The sequence below is a fragment of the Odocoileus virginianus genome, unplaced genomic scaffold, assembly GCF_023699985.2.
Source record: "Odocoileus virginianus isolate 20LAN1187 ecotype Illinois unplaced genomic scaffold, Ovbor_1.2 Unplaced_Contig_3, whole genome shotgun sequence".
NCBI lineage: Eukaryota > Metazoa > Chordata > Mammalia > Artiodactyla > Cervidae > Odocoileus > Odocoileus virginianus.
In genome coordinates, this window is record NW_027224320.1 from 1,569,772 (window position 1) to 1,591,147 (window position 21,376).

Genomic DNA, 21,376 nt, shown 5'->3' on the forward strand with positions numbered 1-21,376 from the left:
CTGCGGGCCCTGCTCCACACAGCGGGGACCAGGGCTCCAGGTTGCTGTGGGCGTGAAATCAGAAAACATCGTCTTTACTTGGCAGTCATACTAACTGCCCATGGTTTGGGGCAAAACTTGAAAAACCGCCAGGAAAATTCCAGGAACCACAGGTCACTCAAACTTCAGTGGGCACCAGAACACTTTCCAAGGCCCCCCCTTCCCCCCACCCCCAACACGAATCTTTAACGGTTGACGCCAATGTTTTTAACAGTAGGCAAGACAGATCTATTGGCAAAACCACCAGGCCTGGGTTTAAAAGCTGAGCTGCAGAAACCAGGGGCTTCTGCTCCGTGGGGCTGTTCCTCCAGCAACAGGCGTGCACCCCCACCTCAGACCCAGCACTAGGCCTGGTGGCCCACCCCGACCCCCAGACCCCACTGATCTCCTACAGGAGGGTGGTTTTGCCCGCCCGCTGCTGTCATCCCCTCAGCAAAGGGTGAGGGGCCGGGGCGCAGGCCCGTGAGAGGGTCCTGCCTCCTGGAGGTACAGAAGCCGGACCCCTAAGCATGAGTCTGCGGAAGTAGCAGTCGTTCAATAAATACATGCTGATTTATTTGTAGGGGTAAGATGATGGTTCCGAAGGGGATAAGCTCAGGTGGTGCAAGCACTTTATTCATTTGCAATGCCCCTTCCCTGACAGGCAAGGCAGCAAGTTCTAGGATGAGCTAAAATCATGCCAGGTTTAGAGAGTCACTGCCAGCAGGGGGGTCTGGGGCAGGGGGTCAATTTAAGAAAACAAAAAATACAACAAAAAACCCTCAGTGATTCCTAATTGCTTTTCAATACACAGGCTTGGAAAGGAGCTTCCACTGGGTTCAGGAGCAAGGCGCAACTCTTGCATAGTGTTCGGGGAAAGGGGAGGACGTGGTCCGATGCAAGCTAGCCTCTTAGCCCACAGACGCCAAGACGATGTCCACGGGCAGCTCCTCCGAACTTCTGGCTGTCACCTGCATAGTGACCGTGTCCAAAAGCAGCAGTCGGGAGCGCACCAGGATGTCATGGCCGCCCCGGAACACACCTGCAAGGGAGAGAAGGCAGGCGCGTAAGGCCGAAGCAGGCTGCGGGGCTGGGCTGAGGTGGGTGTGCCACAGCGGGCAGAGGCAGCTCTGGGGGGACACGGGAGCTGCGGCAGGCGCTGGGCACGTCACTGCACCTCTCTGCGCTGCAGCATCATCAGTGACCTCGGCAGAGGTCAGCCTGCACGTCATGCTGCTGCCGAGCCCAGATGAATTACTGGACATGTATGGTTCTGTCTGACATCACCGAGGCTCTCACATGTCCTGACCGCATCAAAGCACAAAGAGCGAGGGACAGCCCCATGGTGGCAAGATTGCAGTGCAGGTGTCTGCAAACCCAGGGGACGGAGCTGCCTCGCTGTGGGCTTGGGTGCGGTCAGCTGTGAGCAGGGCACTGAAGCAGAGCCACTTCCTAACTCTGTTTATAAACACTCAGAAAAAAGAATTTCCCTTCGTTCATTGTTTCAGGTGCAATAAGCGTATTGGATCATTAGCTTTTGGAGAACCAACGGATCAGAAACATTTACATATGAAATATCTATGTATGGAGTTTGCTCTAAAATAATCTGGGGGTGGAGAACGCATCTGGGTAGAGATGCTCGTTGCTATAGTTGGAGGAGTACGTGGGGGTTCCGTGTGTTTAAGTTTGAAAATTTCCAGAAGTGCTTAAAAATCCCATTCCTATTAGAAAAGAATAACCAACCCAGTGGGAAAACATTTATGATATAAATAAAACTACATACAATGTTTCATATCAAAGGATATGAAAACGATTCACCGGAAATGGAATGCAAATGGCACTCTGCATTTGAGGAGATGCTGAATGTCATTGAGTATACAAGAAATGTAAAGTGAAACCACACGAGACACCATTAAGACGCCTGGCAAAGACCATACAGATTGAGAACACGCCGTTTGGTCGAAGTGTGGGAGAGAAGGCATACGATTCCTATGGCAGGCAACTGGAAATATTTACTGAGATGAAAAATGCACTTTGACCTGGTAAAGCCTTGAGAATCTTACCCTCCAAATACCCGAGTGCACACATCCAAAGTAAAGTGCCTAAGTGAACCCGTATGTACGGGATTGTTCCCTGCAGCGCGGTCTGTAAGAGCAGAACACTAGAACAATCCAGGTGCTCATCAGTACATGTACCGGCTCTCTGAGACAGTGGTCAGCCACAAGAAACTATGAAAGCGCAGTCTGGGATGACGGGAAAGTTCTGGAGGCGGATGGTGGTGATGGCTGCAACACTGCGGGAATGTACTTAATGCCGCTGAACTGAACATCTAAAAATTGTTACTTTGGTAAATTTCATGTTGTTAAAAAAAAAAAAAGAAAAGAGGAAGCTCTTCAAGATGTACTGTCAAGTGAAAACCCAAGTGCAGAGCAACGTACCCACCACCTGTACACAAATGTTTGCATCTGCAAAGGGCAATGTGTGTGCTAGCTCTCACGTCCTGTGGTCACAGGAGGCGTGTGGTGCCCCGTGCAGTAGCCCACTGGCTGCCCGTGGGAAGGGGCACTGAGAGGCTGGCGGTGCCCCGTGCAGTAGCCCACTGGCTGCCCGTGGGAAGGGGCACTGAGAGGCTGGCGGTGCCCCGTGCAGTAGCTCACTGGCTGCCCGTGGGAAGGGGCACCGAGAGACTGGCAGCAGGCGCCGGGGGGAGACGTCTCTGGCAGGCCTTCTTACACCTTGTGATGCTCGGCGCTGTGAGCTCTGGATGCCCGGGCCCCACAGCGGCACCCAGGCCCTTCCCACGACAAAGGCCACTTACCGGCCAGGAGCAGCGTGTGCGTATTCTTGTTGTCCGGCACTTTGTCAGACCGCTCACAAGGGTGCATTCCTAAGAACCTGACGATGTTGCCCACAGCCTCTGCGGGGAGAAGTCCCGGAGTTATTAACCCACTTATCCCACCTCTGCTTTGAGCCATCACCACTCCCCCAGCCCCAAATCCCACTGTACGCAGCTTTTAATGAAGCAGCATCTGAACGTTCCCTGGTGGCTCAGCTGGTAAAGAATCCACCCGCAATGTGGGAGACCTAGGTCTGATCCCTGGGTTGGGAAGACCCACTGGAGAAGAGAAAGGCTACCCACTCCAGTATTCTGATCTGGAGAATTCTATGGACTCTCATTCATGGGGTCGCAAAGAGTCGGACACAACTGAGCGACTCTTTTTTATTATTTTATGTATCTGAACTGTGTGTCCTGGATCTTTGGGGGATGGGGGTGGAGACAGTGGCCAAGGGTCTTGAAAGGCAGGCAAACCAGAACCGGCACCCCCAGCGCTTACCTTCAAGGGTCTTGATGGTAGACAAGGTGAACGTTTCCTCCTTCTCAAACTCATCCCCCACCTCGTCCCAGGCTGCCTCGAAGTTTACCTTCATGACCTTCTGGATGTGATCCGCTATCGTGACTTCCAGATCCTCCAGCTGTGGGAGGCAGGGTGGACTGAGTTACAGCTCCAGGGACAGGCGGCCGAGAGCCTCTGCTGCGCTCTGCCCACCCGCCCCCTCCTGCCGCGCAGGCTCCGAGTGCCGCGCTCCGGGGCCGGGCCCCACCAGACCAGCAGCCTGTCCTCAGCTTCTCACGGCCGGGTGGTGGCCCCTCAGCGAGACGCGCCCTCAGACATCGAACTCCTGGAGGCTTCAGTCCTTTATGTAAAGCAGTGCCGTATCTGTGTTTAAGCTACACACGTTTTCCTTACACTCTGCGTTACCTCTCTATTATTTATAATACCTGATATGATGTAAATATTACAGAAACAGTTGTAAATACAGTGCAAACACTATGTAAACAGTTGCCTTGTGTAACAAGCTCAAGTTGTGCTTCTGGGAATTTTCTGGAACCCAGTCTGATTATTTGCATCCATCAATTGGATGCATGGAGGCAGAACCCAGAGAGGTGGAGGGCCCGCGGTCCTCTCTCGGGCTGTCGGCTGTGAGAGAGCACCCTCTGAAGCCGCCAGCGCCTAGGAGGATGGGGTGGGGGCCAGGACTGCTCAGAGTCGCCTCCTGTGACTCGCCCAGGCCGCTCTGGACGCGCACCCGCTCGTTCGCCAGCAGCTCTCCACTGAGCCCCTGCTCCCATGCACGGGAAGGGTGCTCACAGGTCGGACGCAGCCCCTGTGGCAGAAGCTGGGCCTTGCACGCAGCCTCCTGCCCGTGGCTCAGCTCACTGCTGGCTCAGCCTTGGGCCGGGGAGGACACACGTGCCCATCGGCTGCGTTCCAGCGGCTGCCCCTCTGGCCACGAGAGCTCTGGCGGTCTCCACCCCAGGCTGCCTGGGGTCTGCATTCAGATGGCAGGGAGCCTCAGCACCCTGGGCAAAGCGAGAACGCCCCTGCCCTCGGTGCTAGGCTAGCCCGTGAGCTGGGGCCGGAAGGGCCACCTCACTGCATCAGAGGCTTGCCAGCAGATACAAACTGACCCCGCTTCTCTAGAAAGCAACTGACAGCATGAACCAACAAGCCTTAAAATTGTCCTGAGTCTTTGACTCAATTATCCTTATAGAAAAAAATTGTTTAAAAAAATTCTTTTTTAAATTATTCTACTTCTAGTCCCAAGGAGATAGATCTGAAACACAGATACAAATTTATACTGAAAAGGGTATTTAATGTAGCGCTTAAAAATAGTAGAACTTGGAATCACAAATGCCCAATGTTAACGGAATACAAGCTGAAGTGAATTAGGATATATCAACAGAAAAAAGTATTTTAAAGTCATTAAAAATTGTGTTTATGAAAAAAAACTGTGTTTATGAAGTATTTATACTGACGGGAAATTATACCCCGGTTCTAAGTGAACCCAACAGGATCTGTAACGTACACAATAACCTCAGTCACACGATTCCTCCTCCAGCCATTCCCAAGGGCTATGGTTGGCGTTTTCCTGTCTGTGTGCTTTGTTTTTGTATTTCCCAGGTTTTCTTGTTACACTTGAACATGTATTTCTTTTTTAAGTTAAAAACAAAAATTCTTGCGTGATGGCTAAACGGAAACCAGCGAGCACACGCGTGCAGACTGGCCGTGAGCCCCGCGGGCCCCGCCGGCCGCTCACCACGTACCCATCCTCGTAGCCCTCCTCGTCCCCGCGGGCCCTGCAGGCCGCTCACCACGTACCCATCCTCGTAGCCCTCCTCGTCCCCGCGGGCCCTGCAGGCCGCTCACCACGTACCCATCCTCGTAGCCCTCCTCGTCCCCGCGGGCCCTGCAGGCCGCTCACCACGTACCCATCCTCGTAGCCGTCCTCGTCCCCGCGGGCCCCGCCGGCCGCTCACCACGTACCCATCCTCGTAGCCGTCCTCGTCCCCGCGGGCCCCGCCGGCGGCTCACCACGTACCCATCCTCGTAGCCCTCCTCGTCCCCGCGGGCCCTGCAGGCCGCTCACCACGTACCCATCCTCGTAGCCGTCCTCGTCCCCGCGGCCCCGCCGGCCGCTCACCACGTACCCATCCTCGTAGCCCTCCTCGTCCCCGCGGGCCCCGCCGGCGGCTCACCACGTACCCATCCTCGTAGCCCTCCTCGTCCCCGCGGCCCCGCCGGCCGCTCACCACGTACCCATCCTCGTAGCCCTCCTCGTCCCCGCGGGCCCCGCCGGCCGCTCACCACGTACCCATCCTCGTAGCCGTCCTCGTCCCCGCGGGCCCCGCCGGCCGCTCACCACGTACCCATCCTCGTAGCCCTCCTCGTCCCCGCGGCCCCGCCGGCCGCTCACCACGTACCCATCCTCGTAGCCCTCCTCGTCCCCGCGGGCCCCGCCGGCCGCTCACCACGTACCCATCCTCGTAGCCGTCCTCGTCCCCGCGGCCCCGCCGGCCGCTCACCACGTACCCATCCTCGTAGCCCTCCTCGTCCCCGCGGGCCCCGCCGGCCGCTCACCACGTACCCATCCTCGTAGCCCTCCTCGTCCCCGCGGGCCCCGCCGGCGGCTCACCACGTACCCATCCTCGTAGCCCTCCTCGTCCCCGCGGGCCCCGCCGGCCGCTCACCACGTACCCATCCTCGTAGCCCTCCTCGTCCCCGCGGGCCCCGCCGGCCGCTCACCACGTACCCATCCTCGTAGCCGTCCTCGTCCCCGCGGCCCCGCCGGCCGCTCACCACGTACCCATCCTCGTAGCCCTCCTCGTCCCCGCGGGCCCCGCCGGCCGCTCACCACGTACCCATCCTCGTAGCCCTCCTCGTCCCCGCGGGCCCCGCCGGCCGCTCACCACGTACCCATCCTCGTAGCCCTCCTCGTCCCCGCGGGCCCCGCCGGCCGCTCACCACGTACCCATCCTCGTAGCCGTCCTCGTCCCCGCGGCCCCGCCGGCCGCTCACCACGTACCCATCCTCGTAGCCCTCCTCGTCCCCGCGGGCCCCGCCGGCCGCTCACCACGTACCCATCCTCGTAGCCCTCCTCGTCCCCGCGGGCCCCGCCGGCCGCTCACCACGTACCCATCCTCGTAGCCCTCCTCGTCCCCGCGGGCCCCGCCGGCCGCTCACCACGTACCCATCCTCGTAGCCGTCCTCGTCCCCGCGGCCCCGCCGGCCGCTCACCACGTACCCATCCTCGTAGCCCTCCTCGTCCCCGCGGGCCCCGCCGGCGGCTCACCACGTACCCATCCTCGTAGCCCTCCTCGTCCCCGCGGGCCCCGCCGGCCGCTCACCACGTACCCATCCTCGTAGCCCTCCTCGTCCCCGCGGGCCCCGCCGGCCGCTCACCACGTACCCATCCTCGTAGCCCTCCTCGTCCCCGCGGGCCCCGCCGGCCGCTCACCACGTACCCATCCTCGTAGCCCTCCTCGTCCCCGCGGGCCCTGCAGGCCGCTCACCACGTACCCATCCTCGTAGCCCTCCTCGTCCCCGCGGGCCCCGCCGGCCGCTTACCACGTACTCATCCTCATAGCCCTCCACGTCCGCCTCCCCGGTGGTGGGGTCGCAGTCCTTGACGGTGAACTTCATCATGCAGCTGAACGTGCAGGCCACTGCGGGAGGGCAGGTGTGCCGTCAGGGCAGCGCCAGCGGCCTGTGCCAGCCTGCCCACGAGTCGGGACTGAGGGCACAGGCGTGGGGAGGCAGGAGCGCCCGCTTGCAGCCTGAGGAGCTGCCCTCATGAGGAAGGAGGAGCAAGGCGGGCAGAGATGCTTCAGGGTGGCCACGTCCACGTGCCGTCCAGGCCCACCATCCCAGGCCTGGAAAAGCCCGCTTCTTTGGGAGAAGTGGACTTGGACGGTCATGTGTGTGCCTCTCTGGCTCCTTCACGGTCAAGACAGAATCCTGCCTGAGGACCCGGGCTCGGCCTCTCACCAGCCTCGTGAATGCAGGCATACTGTTTACCCCGACCTCGGTTAAGACAGACAGCAGTGCTGCCCCGAAGGGTGTGTGAGGAGGAAATGAGCTGCTGTGTGCAAAGCCCCAGGGCAGGCTGGCCTTCCTCTCTGGACCGACCTCGAGGAGCTGAAGCTCTGACCGGAGACAGACGGCTGGTGCACAGGCCGCCCTCCCCACCCGACCCAGGGGCTCCCAGGAGGCCGGGGGGCTCACCCGCCGTGGGGTCTTCCTTGGGCAGGGCCACCAGCGTGTAGCAGGTCCCGGGCTGGTTGTAGGGCAGGCTGCGGGCAGGCACATAACCCAGCACCTCGTAGGCCTCCGTGGGCTCCATCTGCACCGTGACGTTCTCCAGGGTCTGGTCATTGAGTGTGTTCGTGCAGTCAAACTGGACCAGGGAGCAGAGGGGCTGAGATGCTGAGCCGGGGGGGTAGGGAGGCCCGAGCTGCAGAGGCGACGTTGGGAACCCCGCCTCTCACCCCACGGCCACCCCAACTCCCGACCCAGGCCCCCTGCCGAGGCCCCCCATCTCCATGTGACATGTGGGAGCCACACAGACCCCGAGTCAAGGACTCAACACACAGCAGCGGGAGGCAGGGCTGGCATCAGGCTGGGTTCCAGCCACTCGGCCTGGGGGCGCCCGGCCGCCTGGAAGGGCCCCGGCCGCCTGGAACACCATGTGCTCAGTGGGGGCGCCCGGCCCCCCGGGAGGCCCCCGGCTCACCTGGAAGACCATGTGCTCAGTGAAGGTGTGCTTCGTACAGCGGATGACGTACTCCGTCTCCGACTCAGTGAGGGCCACGGGCTCAGGCGAGGACTTGAAGAGGGGCCCCAGCCCCTGGAACTCAGGCACGGCCGCCAGCTGCTCTGAAACCCACAGGCCGCACGTTCACCCGGCGGCTCAGCGAGGTCTCTGATCAGGCCTCAGGCTGCGGGCCCTCAGGGCTCCCTGACTGAAGGGCTCACACCCGATTCCCGACACCCCCGAGCACGCCCTCCCGCCTTCACGCTGCTCGGCTGGTGCCACTCCGTGAAGCCGCCTCCCCGCAGTCCCACACAAGACGCCAGACCAACCATGGACGTCAGGCCCACGGCCCGGCCTCATCCATCCAGAGACCCCCTCAAGCTCAGAAGCTCAGCAAGGGTGCTCAGAAGAGGGAGACGGGGAAAGACAAAGAGGAGACGATCGCGCTGCTGGCCACTGAACCAGGAAGGACAGGCTGCTCTCAGACACGTGGCTGTCGGGACAAGCAGCCCCAAAGGAGAGGGAGCAGATTCAGAGTGTTACAGAAAGCCCAGATCAGAGAGGCCGGCGGGCGTCTGGTGCAGGCCAGCTTCGCGTGCCCGGGAGAACGGGGCACTGAGCAGCTGGCAGTGCTCCCCGAGCTGTGCTCAGGGGTCACCGCGCCAGAAACACCCGGGGGTGCGGGCATGGCAACAGTGCAGATCCTCAGGCCTCCCCAGACCTGCCCGTCAGAGACTCTGCAGCAAGAGCCCCCATCCTGCATCTCAAACAAGCTTCCCCTCGTGACTGACACACACCGATGTCTGAGGACCACTAGTCAAGATCCGTCGCTCGCCTTCCCGGTTACACTGACCTCCACGTGGAAAAGAACTTTGCCCCAGGCAGTAGGATATGCTGCCCTACACTTAGCAGGATTTCGGGGCCAGGGGGAGAAGGCAGGCAGTATTATTATTCTACTCTTCCCCCCATAAAGAGGCTGAACTCAGACCTCAGGACAAGGGGTGAAGCAGCATTGAGTGAAACCACTAAGTTCGTGCTGATCTCTGCCGGCAGCAAGAGGGAAGGAACACATAGGGGAAACCTGCGGTGAGAGCGACGCCAGGCAGCTCAGGGTCCCGGTTCAGCCACATCTGAGGGACGGCGTGTTGGTGGAAGACAGGTTCAGGAGTGGAATGGAAAAGGTGGACTTGAAATGAATCCAACAGTTATCGGGAGCCTGCTATGAGGAAGGCAGGCACTAGTGCAGTGACGGACAGAAAAGAGAGAAGACAGAAGCCATGCAGAGCACGCAGGACGACAGGAGACGAGTCAGGGAGTCGGCGTGGCGGTCACCCAGGATGAGAGGCAAGTGCTGGGCCTCAAAGGCAGGGATCTAGTGGACAATGTGGTCTGCCAACTAGACACACAGCCTCTCCCCTTAGAAACGCAGGAGCAGGGGGACAGACGGACTCCTCACCAAACCCTGCCAGACAAGGTGGACGGAGCAGAAATGGAGCCAAGACACAGGCCCGCGTCATGTCCTCGACTCCGCTGAGAGGCGTCAGACACCCTGAACCAACTGGGCCCAGGGCCTGCAGCGCTCAGAACAAGGCCTGGGCAGCTCTGGGCCAGCGGGAGCTGGTCTTTAATTCTGGCCGCCCTCCCCTTGGTGCTGTGCAAACTGGGCAAATCACTGAGTCTCTCTGAACATCCAAATCCTCAGATACCAAATGGATGCGACAACCTCCACCTGAGGGTCAAGCATGCTGTCTAAACACTCTCAGAGTCAGCACGCAGGGGAGACCTGATCTCGGCTCCTGGGGGAACAGCCGCCACCCCAGCCATGGCCCGTGAGCCCCACAAGCCCCCTCACTCACCCTGGAAGATCTCCTGCCGGGTGGCGGCCACCTTCTCGGGCTGCTTGGCGGCGGTGACTGGGGTGCTCTCTGCAGAACAAGCACGCATGGTGACCCACAGCTCAGAGGCAGCCAGGGCACGTCGACCACAGCGCTGTTACTCAGGAAGTGGAATTTCCACCCCTCGGTGTGAAGCTCGGAGCACGGGAGACAGCAGGCGACTGCCTGTGTGTGGGTGGCTTCCTCCCCCAGGGCCAGAGGCAGGCGGGCTAACTCGCTCCGCCCAGCACGGCCCCTTCCACCCTGGGCAGCTGTGCTGGCCTTGCGGGCGAGGCAGACCCTCCCAAGGAGGCCTAGACCCAAGGGCCACTGAGGGACACAGGTGTGCCTCACCGGTCCTCTGCTCCGCCACGGGCGCGGTGGCCAGCGGCACGGACTTGAGGTCAAAGGGCTTCTCCGACGGCTCCAGAGTGTACTGCTGCAGCGCCCTCTCCAGACCCGGGATGGACACGGTCAGACCTAGAGGCCAGAGCGAGACGCGGGTGCGGGGGTCAAGGCTGTAGGACCCCGAGAAAACCACGGCGGCTGCCGAGCCCCCACTTCTCAGGACATCCTCGTCTGCAGGACTGCCGCGAAGAGCAGACGGACGCAGGCAGGGGCTTGGATAGAGGGGAGGCACTCGGCACGTGGAGGTCAGCTCTCTGGGCTGCTCCCACCCTCGCGCCCCGGTCTCCGGAGATGATAGTGAAGCCCTGCAGTTGCCAGGGGAGTCCAGCAGAGGGCGCCCCGCCCGGGGAGGCCGCAGCTCGGGGACGGGGCTGGGGCGGTGGCCGGGAGGGGAGGACTCACCGTTCAGGATATAGCCTGCGTTGAGGGCCTTCTGCTTCTGCTCCAGGACGTTGAGATAGAAGGTGGCCCGGTCTCTGACCTCGTTGTCGTCGTCCATCACACACCTGTGGCCAGAACACAGGGCGCTCCTGATGGGGCCGCAGGGCGCAGGTGGCGCTGCGGGGAGAGGCGGCAGGGCTGCTGCGCCCCGATCACCAGATGCGGGTGTCAGAGGCACGGGGGTGGCGGCATGCACTCTCCCGGGACCCTCTCCCAGAGCCCACCCAGGGAGGGAGCCACGCGCCTGTATCTTGCAGCACACGTCAGAAAGGACTCGAACATGACTCCGCAATTCCGCTCCTGGGCGCACACCCAAGAGAGCTGAAAGCACGTCACACAGAGACCCGCGCAAGAACGTTCGCAGCAGCGCGAGTCACGCCAGCCGCGGCCCGGGAGCGGGCCAAATGCCGACGGACTGAGCGCATTACCAAACGACGGCCCTTCACGCCACGCAGAGTATCTGCCCGTAGAAAGGCAGGAAGTGCTGGCACGTGTGACCGCACGGGCGAAGCCTGGAGACCCGTCAAAGAGCCACACACGTAAGAGGCAACACGCTGAACGCCAGCGGTCGCATGACAGGTCCCGGCAGGCAGACCTGCAGCCGAAGGCGGGCGCAGGGCGGCCGGGGCAGGGGCGGGGGCGGCGCTCTCGGGACTACTCGCTGGCACATGGCTTCTCCGGGGTGGTAAAACTGTTTTCGAGAATTCCCTGGTGGTCCAGTGGCTAGGACTCTGAGCTTCCACTGCAGGGGCCCAGGTTCGATCCCTGGTCAGGGAACTAAGATCCCAGAAGCCACACAGTGCGGCGAAGAGAAAAGTTCTCAACTTAGATGGGGGTAGTGGTTAAACAACTCTGAATGTAACAAACCCGCTGCATTATGCATTTAAGATGGGGACACTGTGTGGGTTGCGAGTTATCTCTTGATAAAGCTGTTTTTAAAACAGAAAACACCACGTTAACAGCCAGGTGGAGGGTTTTTCTGCGGCACAGCGTCACGGTTTGCTGTGCTTCCGCTGTTTCCTACAATCAACAGCTGTGCATCTTTTCTCCCCCTTTCCAGCTACGGAGAGGAGGAGCAGCTGCCGGCCACGGGGACGCCACACGCACCTCTTCAGCAGCACCAGGATACTGGGCAGCATCTCTTCGTTCTGCGCCCCAAACTTGGCCAGAGCACTCACGGCGCCTGCGTGCACGAGGCAAAACGACTCATGAGCATCTGGGCTCGGAGCGGGCTGGCCGGAGCCCAGTGGCCCCGAGCCGCAGGCCCAACCCGACACCCCATGACAAGCAGCGTCCAGGCCTCGCTTCTCCCGGGGGAGGTGGCCCTGTCCTCGGGCCCAGCAGCCCTTCTCAGCTCGAACTGCAAAGGGGCCACGAGAGCTGCCCTCAATTTCTGTATCCTAACGGCCTCAGGTGCAGCGAAGCCTTACCTGACTGTAAGTGAGAGAAAATGAACTACAACTGAGGAAGTAACAGCTGCGTGGGGAGCGTCTGTCCAGAGCAGGCGCGAGCGGGAAACGGCAGTAAGTCAAAGTAAAGTGAAGACTAGGATGGCTGTATATGGAAGTGCACACTCATTTAAGAGAGTATGCTATGTGAATTATATCTCAAGAAAGCTATTGTTAAAAAGAAAAACCTAAACACCCGAAGAAAGAAAGGAGAAAGGTGAAAAAAGGAGAAAGGAAAACGACTACATACAGTGAAACAGAAAAACTGCTGAGGTGAGCCAGAGGTCAGGAACGTTCACCGAGCGACGCCCATGCCCCTGGGCCGTCCTTCCGGCCGACAGGAGCCCAGGTGCCCGTGCCCCGGGCGCAGCCCGCCCCAACACACCTGCGCGGACCTCGGCATGCTCCAGCACCACTCGGTTGTAGATGAAGCGGATGTACTTGGAGGGGTTGCTGGTCTTGGGCCCCTCCTGGCCCAGCAGGTGCAGGATGCGCGTGGCCAGCACGGTGAACTCGCAGTCCTCGATGAACTCGCACAGGTGGGACAGCCCCGTCTCCTTGCTGTCCGCGTTCTCCTCGATGATGCTGATGATGCAGTCCACGATGGCACGCTTGTACTCGAAGCCGCCCTGCGGGCCAGGGCGACGGGACGCTGAGCCCCAGCTGGCTCTGCGGAGCCCAGCTGCAGCCTGGCCCAGCGGCCCAGCCGGAGCCCGCAGGCGAGGGCCTGGCTCCCCCACCACTACCCCCCTTTTGTGTAAAAACCAAAGGCTCAGGCTGAATGCTCGCCGGGGCCGTTCCCAGTCTAACTGCAGATGCTTTACTAGGAACATCTGGGACTTGATTTTCCTCCTGCCTTTGAGACAAAGGCAGAACGGGCGGTGTAGAGGCTGCAGGGCGTCGAGCAGGGGATTACCGCTAACTGGGAACAGAGCTCAGTTTTGCAGGACGAGAAAGTTCTGCAGATTAACTGCACTCCTATGTGAAGGTATTTAACAATATTGAACAATATAGACTTATGAACAGTTAAAGTGATGAACTCTAGTGTGAAAGTCACTTAGTTTTTGCGACCCCATGGACTATACAATCCGTGGAATTCTCCAAGCCAGAATACTGGAGTGGGTAGCCCTTCCCTTCTCCAGGGCATCTTCCCAACCCAGGGGTCAAATCCAGGTATCCTTCATCAGAGGCAGATTCTTTACCAGGGAAGCCCTCGATGAATCCTGTGTCATGTGTATTTTATGACAGCGGTCTCCAGCCTTTTCGGCATCAGGGACCGATCTTTCTGAGAGAAAATTTTTCTATGGAAAACTGCAATGGCTAGAATATTTCTATACCAGATGACACCAGACAGACCGTGAGCCACCTTCTGCTCAAGCATTGCCTCGGGGCATCTGCTGGGTCTGGCCAGGGAGGCATGTCATCAGTTACGACTAACCACAGTGGCTGGGGCGTGTTTGCACTGCCTGCGCACGAGGAGCCGAAAGGGAAGCCAGCCAGCTAACAGGTGGACCCAGGCCCGCCCGCCCGGGAGCCAGCAGCCAGGCTTCCTGCTCTTACCTCTTCCCGCAGCATGGAGAACAGGAAGTTCATGAGCACGGCGTGCTTGCGGGGGTACTTCTGACACAGCGCGCTGATGGCCTGCACGACCACCACCTGTGCCAGAGACAGGCGTGAGCTGCATCCTGGCCCTGCGGCGGCTCCTTCAGTCCCGGGGCCAGCGGAGCCCCTCCTCGGCTGAGGCCGGGCCGAGGCGTGGCAGGCCAGGGGACGAGGGCACCTTCGCCCCCTCAGGGAGCCTGCAGCCCCGACCCCCTGGGCAGGGCAGCGAGCACAGTGGTCCAAGGCCCCGATCCACACTGCAAGTCCCCCGAGGCTGCCCTTCTACTCAGACCCCAAGGCAAGCGCACAAGCGCTCTTGCTAGCCCTTCCCAGTTCCTTCCAGGGCGGCTCCCCCGGGAACTTCTACCCTGAGGGTTTCCTCACTGCACCAGTGTGTGGAAGGATCCCGTCCACACTGGTGTCGGCTTCCATCTTCCCACCCCAGAAAGTGAGCTCTGAGGGCAAGACGGTGTGTGTACTGCTCCCCTCTCTCCGGACTCTGCCCAGCACACAACACAGCACCCACGGGGACACTAAAGGGCTTAACCGGCCGGCCTGGAAGCTCCTGGCCTTGCTGACAAAGGTCGGATGCAGCGCCTCACACATCTCCACCAGCAAGGTCCCCCGTCTGCCCCCTGGCCCACCCCGCTCCAGGCGCAGACTATGGACCTTGAACTCATCCGAGATCTCAGACATGAAGGAGGAGATCTGCTTCATGAGGCGGTCGATGCTGCCCTCGCTGCCCGTCTTAAGCAGGGTGGTGATGGCCAGCGTGGCGATGCTGCGGTTCGAGTCCGTCACCAGATTCTCCAGGTCCAGGTTACAGGCTGTCACCGCGGACGGGTGCTTCATGGCCACCTGTCCGGGAGCAAAGAGATGAGGACAGGGATGGGCCATAGAAGGCCTCCCGCCGTTCTGCCGGCCCTTCAGGTGGGCTCACGCCACCACCTGGGGGACAGAGACCAGCCAGGGCTGCACCTCCTGCCATGGGGGACCAGACGGGTCCCCTGGGCCCAGGCCCCCTCCCCCAGCCCTGTCGGAAGGTCGACCCCACTCCCTCCACCGCGAACTCACCTTGTTGAGGGTGCGGACCGCAGCGTAACGGAGGGCGGCCTTGGGGGAGCTGCAGAAAAGCTGGAGCACTGTGAGGAGACAGATGCCGGTGACAGGCTGCCCCCTGCGCGGCAGCCAGGAAACCCAGGGGCCCCCAGGAGGGGCAGGTACAGGGCACGGGGCACAGTTGGGGGGTAAGGGCTCAGAGACTGTTCAGACCCAAATCCCCCGCTCAGCTATTCCCCACCCGGCATGGCCACCCCCACTGAGGAGCACCCACCGCCTGGCAGGGCCTTGGCCCGGGAGACCCAGCTACAGGGGGCTGGCGGGGGGCGGGACCTGGGCACCTGAGACGGCGGGGGCCAGCTCCTTGGCGCTGCACCCTGGCAGGTTGACGATGGCCGAGGCGGCCTCGTACACCACCATCTCGTGCTTGTTGCGCAGGCAGCTCTCGATGAAGTCGAACAGCGGGCTGTCGCGGCTGCAACGAAACAGGCGGCAAGAGGACGCTGTGGGGCCGCCCGGGGGCCGGGCGAGGGCTGGGGGGGGGGTGCGCGGCAGGGCGTGGGGCCGCTACCTGCCGTCCTCGTCCTCCAGCTGCCGGCTGGCCACGCGGATCATCATGCAGTAGGCGAAGGGGGACTTGAGGCCGTGCCGTGTGAACTTGCTGATCATCTTGCTGACGGCCAGGCGGTCGTTCTTCCGCACGTGGTACAGGAGCCCCAGCGCGTGGTACTGGGGGTGGGGGCGGGGCGGGCACAGAGCAGGGCGAGTGAGGCCTGAGGCCACGCAGCCGCTCCTCGCCTCTGGGGTGGGCACCATGGGCGCTTCCGGAGCCTAGGTGTGGGCCACGCCGGCCAAGCCACCTGGGACTCTGCAGGCCTCCTTCCCCCAACCCAGCCAGGCGCCACCCAGATGGAGGAACTGGAGACCAGGAGTCTGCGACCAGAGAGGAAGCCGGAGCCGGCCTGGTTTGAGGACACGTGTAGTCAGGGGCCGTGCAGACTGGCGCCCTCACAGCAGACCCTTGGCCCGGCCCTGCCCCAGGATGCATGGCTGCTGCTGCAAAGCCAGCAGGGGGAGGGGAGGCAAACAGACCATCCCTGTCCCTTCTGTCCTCCAGAGTCCTTACTAGGGCGGCGCTCAGGGCTTTCTACATGGGAAGAAGCCTCTGTGATCCTGGAGAGTTTGAGGGGCCAGAGCAGGCCCTGGAAACGAGACCAAGCACTAAGACACGGGGTGGGAGAGGAAACAGATGTCCACACGGTGGGGCTGCAGGTCTGGGCAGGAGGGCAGAGGCTCCCACTGAACCGTCACCAGGAACCAGGCAGATGGCATCGCACACCCAAAGCAATACTCGCTGGTTATCAAAACTATCAAATATTTTAGCATGAGCCCATCAAGTCTGTAAGCCAACTCCCCCTGCAAGAGGTGCCTTAGATTCTTTTCCCCAAACCCCCAAGCCTCCCCACCACGAGAAAAGGGTTAAAGACTGCTTCAGCCAGGGGCCGCCAGGACCTCCGTGGTGGAAGTCCATCCTGCTGGCCAGCGCCTGAGCATTTTCAGCATCCCTGCCCCGTTCATGGCTCACCTGGACCATGATGTTGTCACTGGACGCTGCCTCCTGGGCTTCATTCACCCAGCGCTTGACCACATCGAAGCTGCACTTGAGCAGGTGCTGCGGGGCACAGGGCATGCTGAGCGGGGCCGGGCAGGACGCCCTGCCGTCGGGGTCCTCCGAGAGGGTGCAGACTCGGCACGGCCCCCACCCTCGCTCCCCCTGCCCTGGCGGACTTCCTGCCAGGCTCAAATCCCCAAAACCTGTCACCCCAGGGCGTGGGTCAAGGCCGCCAACCCAGCCCTCAACCCACCCAGAGTCCCTGGGTGCTTTTCACCAAGCAAGGGGTGGGACTCTCACAACTGGGGCCACACAGCTTTGGTTTCCCTTTGGAAAGCCATCTTTGATGCTTCCTCAGTCTCCCGACCAGCCCCAGCCCCGGCCCCAGCCCGGGTCCCGGCCGAGGCTACACACCAGCGAAGACACGAGGGCGGAGCTGGAGACACTGGGCACCTTGTCCACGATGGCCTGCTTCATGTAGCGCTCGATGGCCTGCAGCATGGTGCTCTGTGGGGGCATAGGCATGGAGCAGTGAGGACCGGAGGAGGGAGGGAGGCTTGAGCCCCAGGGTCCCGCACCCCTCCCCAGAGCGGGGCACTCACGTCGGTGATCTGGCAGAGGGCGCGCACGGCCGGGCCCCGGTAGCTGTCCTCCTTGCCAGTCATGTCCTTGGTCAGGCTGCGGGGAGAAGGCGTGGGCCTCACGCAGGGCCGGGCCTGCTCCCACGCCCCACTCACCCCACCCGGGTCAGCAGGCCCGTCTCCTAACGGGTATCTGCTCTGGGCTCTTAAACCTCCATCAAGGGGTCTCCTTGAAACTCCACACTGCCCGGGTCACTGCCCTGCTCTGACAGCAATCTTCCCGGCAGGGCTTCCTGCTGCCGTCCCTGTTGAGTGCTTGTGGAGAAGTCCCCGGACTCCCCCCAGGTCCTGGCAGCTGCGCTCCACCCACCCCACCTCTGTCCTGCTCTGCCCACCTCGCCCTGCAGGACTCCACTCCCCCAGTTCCAGGAGGCCTTTCCTGACCCAGATTCAAGCCGGCAGTCCTCCTGGCCTGCTCTCACAGCCGCCACACCCCCCTAATGCCTATCTGTGGGGTTACCTCCCTGGAAGCTCTGGGGCTGCAGACGCGATGCCTGCCACATTCTCTAAGTGAACCTATACATGCGTGTGTAGCAGCCCCCCAAACCACGTCAAGAAGTACGAGAGCGGAGCCCAGGGATGACCCCTGAGCCGAACGCCTCCTGAGCACGTCCTCCGTGGGCCAGGCTGCCTGTGGCCTTCGTGCACCCCACCACCCCCGTCCCGGTCGCTGGGAAGAGCTGGAGTCACTGTGGAAGCTCCAGGCCGCCTCAGTGGACCAAGAGGAAGCAGGGAAGAGACGGCTTGTGCCGAAGCCCAGACCAAAGAATTACAAGAGGAGCCGCCCACCCTGGAGGCTGCCGTGGCTGGGCAGAGTGACTGAAGGGGAGGCGGCGAGGGCGGTGGCAACACGCGACCGAGGAGGACTGAGGGGCGGGAGCTCGGGAGAAGACGGGAGGGAGAAGACGGGCTCGGCGTGGGTGCGGCCATCAGGGGCCCGGGACTCGCCTGCTGGTCACGATGATGACGTCCTCTGCGATGCAGGACATCTCCTTGATGGTCAAGTAGCACATCCGACGGAGGGTGGGCTGGGCAGGAGAGGCGAAAAGCCCTGTGACCCCTGGCTCAGCCTGACACAGGGGCAGCCACGCACAGGGGCCCTGCCACCACCCGGAGGAGGGCTGGGGTGGCGGCACTTACGTCATTGGACTGAAAGAGTTTGGTCATGGCAAAGAAGGCCTCGGTCGCTTCCGTGGTCCCCAGGTGCTCCCCCTGTTTCAGTTCAGAAGGAAGCCTCAGCTTGGGACAGAAAGGCCGGAAGGCTCTTCCTGCTAAGTCAGCCCAGGTTGGAGCCTCAGACCCGCAGAGGCTGCATCAAGGACGACACCTCAGACTGGGACCCTGAGGCCACTCAGAGATGGGCTGCTGGCTGCCACCACCCAGGGGCTGTGCCCCTGCCCCCAGCACACCCCAATACCGTTTTCCACACCCCCAAGCCTCACCCTGTTACCTGGTTTATGAGGTAAAGGATCTTGGTGAGGATGTGGGCACATTTCCGAGGGTTGATGGGTGTTTCGTTAAACACACGGGCCTGAGAAGAAGCGACCAAGGATATTTACCTTCTGGCTGAGTTTATTTCCCTTCCATGACTGTCCTCAAGCACATCAGAGATCTGAGAAGGCTCAAGGTAAAGAAATACACCTGTCCTACTTTATTTTCACATGGAAGGAGCTTTGTTTTCCTTTTTTAAAAATTCATCTATTAGCAACTCCTGAAATCCTCCCTAGATATTACCTGGAGATGTGCTGACTTAGAGACTAATGAATACTTAGTAAAGGCTCTTTTTTGGGGGGTGGGGGGGAGCCACACTGCATGGCCTGCATGCAGGATCTTAGTTCCGCAAACAAGGCTGGAGCCAGTGTCCCCTGCAGTGCAAGCGCAGAGCCCTACCCACTGGACCACCAGAGAAACCCTCAAAGCTTATTAGTTAAACGGAAGGAGAAACAAAGACGAAGAAAAGGATCAGCATAATGAATTCCCCGTCTTTCCACGAACAGATTTCTCCCCTAATGTCCTATAAAGCAGCACTTTGACTGTGCCAGCGTTTTGATCACACTGTGAACATTCTCGACAGAAGACCTAAGGGAGCAAACGACACTTGCCTCCTGCAGCACCGCACTCTTCTCCAAGTGCTGGAACGGGTTGGAGCTTCCACCTTCCGTGAGAGAAGAGACCGAGCTGAGCACGGGTTGTGACCCTGAATTTCAAAACTCTCCCAGATGTAGACAATGGAGAAAGACAGCCCGATGCCCAGAGACTCAAACTCCAGCTCCTCTCAACGGCACGCAGAGCTCTACAGGCTGCCAACAGGCCCAGCCACCCGCCTCCAGGGAGGACCCCTGACCCCAAACCACTAACTCGCAGTCACCCAGCAGCCCTGGTACAGTCCTCGTGTGCTTCTTAGAGTGTCATGTCTTTCATTCATTTATGCAACTGGTACCTAACTGAGTCCCTACTGTGTAAGGGACCACCATCTCCAGTGACTGTGGTTTCTGCACATAGCAGAAGTCACACTCGTAATTAATGACACACCTATGTGACTGATGTCTATTGCCTCCACTCCGCTGCGACCAGTCTTATATTCCTAGCTTGCTCACGAGCGCGTCTCACTAGCTCTGATGCAGAGTCTGGACGCAGTGCAACCTGGCATGCACCGGGCGCTCGATACGTTTGCCGGATAAACGAATCGGAGTCAGGGTTCTCAACCACCGATCCGGGCACCACCGACCAGGACGCCCCAGCACGGGCGCAGCCCCGGCGAATCCCCAGAGGACCACCGGGTCTGGCCCCCTCCGCTGACAGGCGGGGAAACAGAGGCCCGGAGGCGCAGACCCGCTCAAGGTCACCCAGCGAATCGCGGCCCGAGCTGCCGGGTGAGGGGCAGCAGAGCCCGCTCGGGCTCTCCGGGGCCGGCCGCGGATGGGCGCCGCACCTTCGCGCAAGGCCCCGGGGCCTCCCGGAGCCTCGCATCCAGACGGAGGTCCGGTAGGAGGCCTCAAAGGGAGGGCGCGGAGGGCTAGCGCGGGGGTCTGGCCTCCCCCAAGGCCTCGGCCCTCTCACCCGATTCCTCGTCCTTCTTGTCGAATTTCTTCAGCATGGCGATGTCCCTGCGGGAGCCAAGCTGCAGCCAAGGATGGACGCAGCGGCCGGCGGCGGCAGTTCCGCACTGCCCACTTCCGGCCGGCCACGTCGCCCGGCACTGTGCGCAGGCGCACTGCGCGCTCGGCGCAGGCGCACAGCCGGGCCGCGCCGCCGCGTCAGGCGTTAACCCCGTCCCAGCTCCTGGCGGCCGGACCTCCGCCTCCAAGCCCCACGCTCTCCTGTCAGTGCCGTCGTCCCCGCCTCTCTGACTCCTAGCCGGAGTCTAAGCGGGCGTTTCGGAGGCGAGGCCGAATGTGGCACGCTGGCCCGCGCAAGCGCGCGCTTCCCAGTGCCCCCTGTTCTGATCAGCCCCTCCGGGAGGCCCGCCGGATTCGCCTCCTGTCAGCCGCTCCCCCGCCGGCCTTCCCTGCCCGCTGGAGGCGCCCCTGACACCTGTCACACACTCACTACCGCGGTGACTGTCCCTCATTTCCCGCGCCGGACACTGTCGGCATACAGTAGGCGCTCTATACGCGGCTGCGTGACCGGACTCCTGCCGCTAGCCTCAGCCCGGCCGCCTCACGGCCGCTCCCGGCGCGCGAACAATGTCGGGGGCGCGGTTCACTGGCGGGGACCTGTCTGAAGTGACTGAAGGCCGGCGTGGCTGCGGCAGCCGTCTCTTTAAACCCGCGGGCACTGGCCGAGCGCCCACTGCATGCGCCGCCGGGTGCTGGGGGCGGGCAGGGACGCGAAGGGGAGACAGGCGTCGCCCAGGGCCATCCCCGCGGAGCCGGGAGGACACCCCGAGGCCGAGGCGAGGACGCGCGCTGGCCCGAGGGCGGGAGCCCAGGTGAGTCCGGGCGCCGGCAGGGCCCCAGGGGCGGCGGGGGCGTGGCCCGCGGGCGCGAGGACCGGGGGAAGCGCGAGGCCGCGCCCCCGGGGGCTGGCTCTGCGGAGGCTGAGGCCGCAGTCGGGGGCCGCAGGGAACCCGGGCCGTGGGTCTTGCGCCGTCGGGAAATAAGTCAGGAGTCAGATGCGCAAAGTCTTTAACCAGTAACTCCACCCCTTGCCTGGAGGAAATCATCCAAAAGAAGAAAT

The 21,376-nt window shown here is 61.6% G+C and overlaps 1 protein-coding gene and 1 non-coding gene across 2 annotated transcripts; one reads left to right on the top strand and one right to left on the bottom strand.

The window, feature by feature from the left end:
• Positions 1-572: 572 nt before the first annotated feature.
• On the bottom strand, positions 573-20,410 carry COPG1 (COPI coat complex subunit gamma 1). Its single transcript, XM_020881152.2, has 24 exons — positions 20,258-20,410; positions 19,300-19,352; positions 18,648-18,728; positions 18,338-18,409; positions 18,146-18,225; positions 17,159-17,234; positions 16,971-17,063; positions 16,530-16,616; positions 15,516-15,673; positions 15,286-15,419; positions 14,960-15,027; positions 14,555-14,743; positions 13,844-13,939; positions 12,669-12,912; positions 11,943-12,018; positions 10,797-10,900; positions 10,341-10,466; positions 9,969-10,037; positions 8,092-8,234; positions 7,584-7,755; positions 6,927-7,024; positions 3,354-3,492; positions 2,837-2,935; positions 573-1,060 (listed from the first exon to the last, which is right to left on the bottom strand). The coding sequence occupies exons 1-24, from the start codon at positions 20,292-20,294 to the stop codon at positions 930-932; spliced, it is 2,625 nt and encodes an 874-aa protein (XP_020736811.1). The 5' UTR covers positions 20,295-20,410; the 3' UTR covers positions 573-929.
• TRNAG-UCC (transfer RNA glycine (anticodon UCC)) lies at positions 11,541-11,612 on the top strand. Its single transcript has one exon. It is a non-coding gene; the product is annotated as a tRNA-Gly (tRNA).
• Positions 20,411-21,376: the final 966 nt, after the last annotated feature.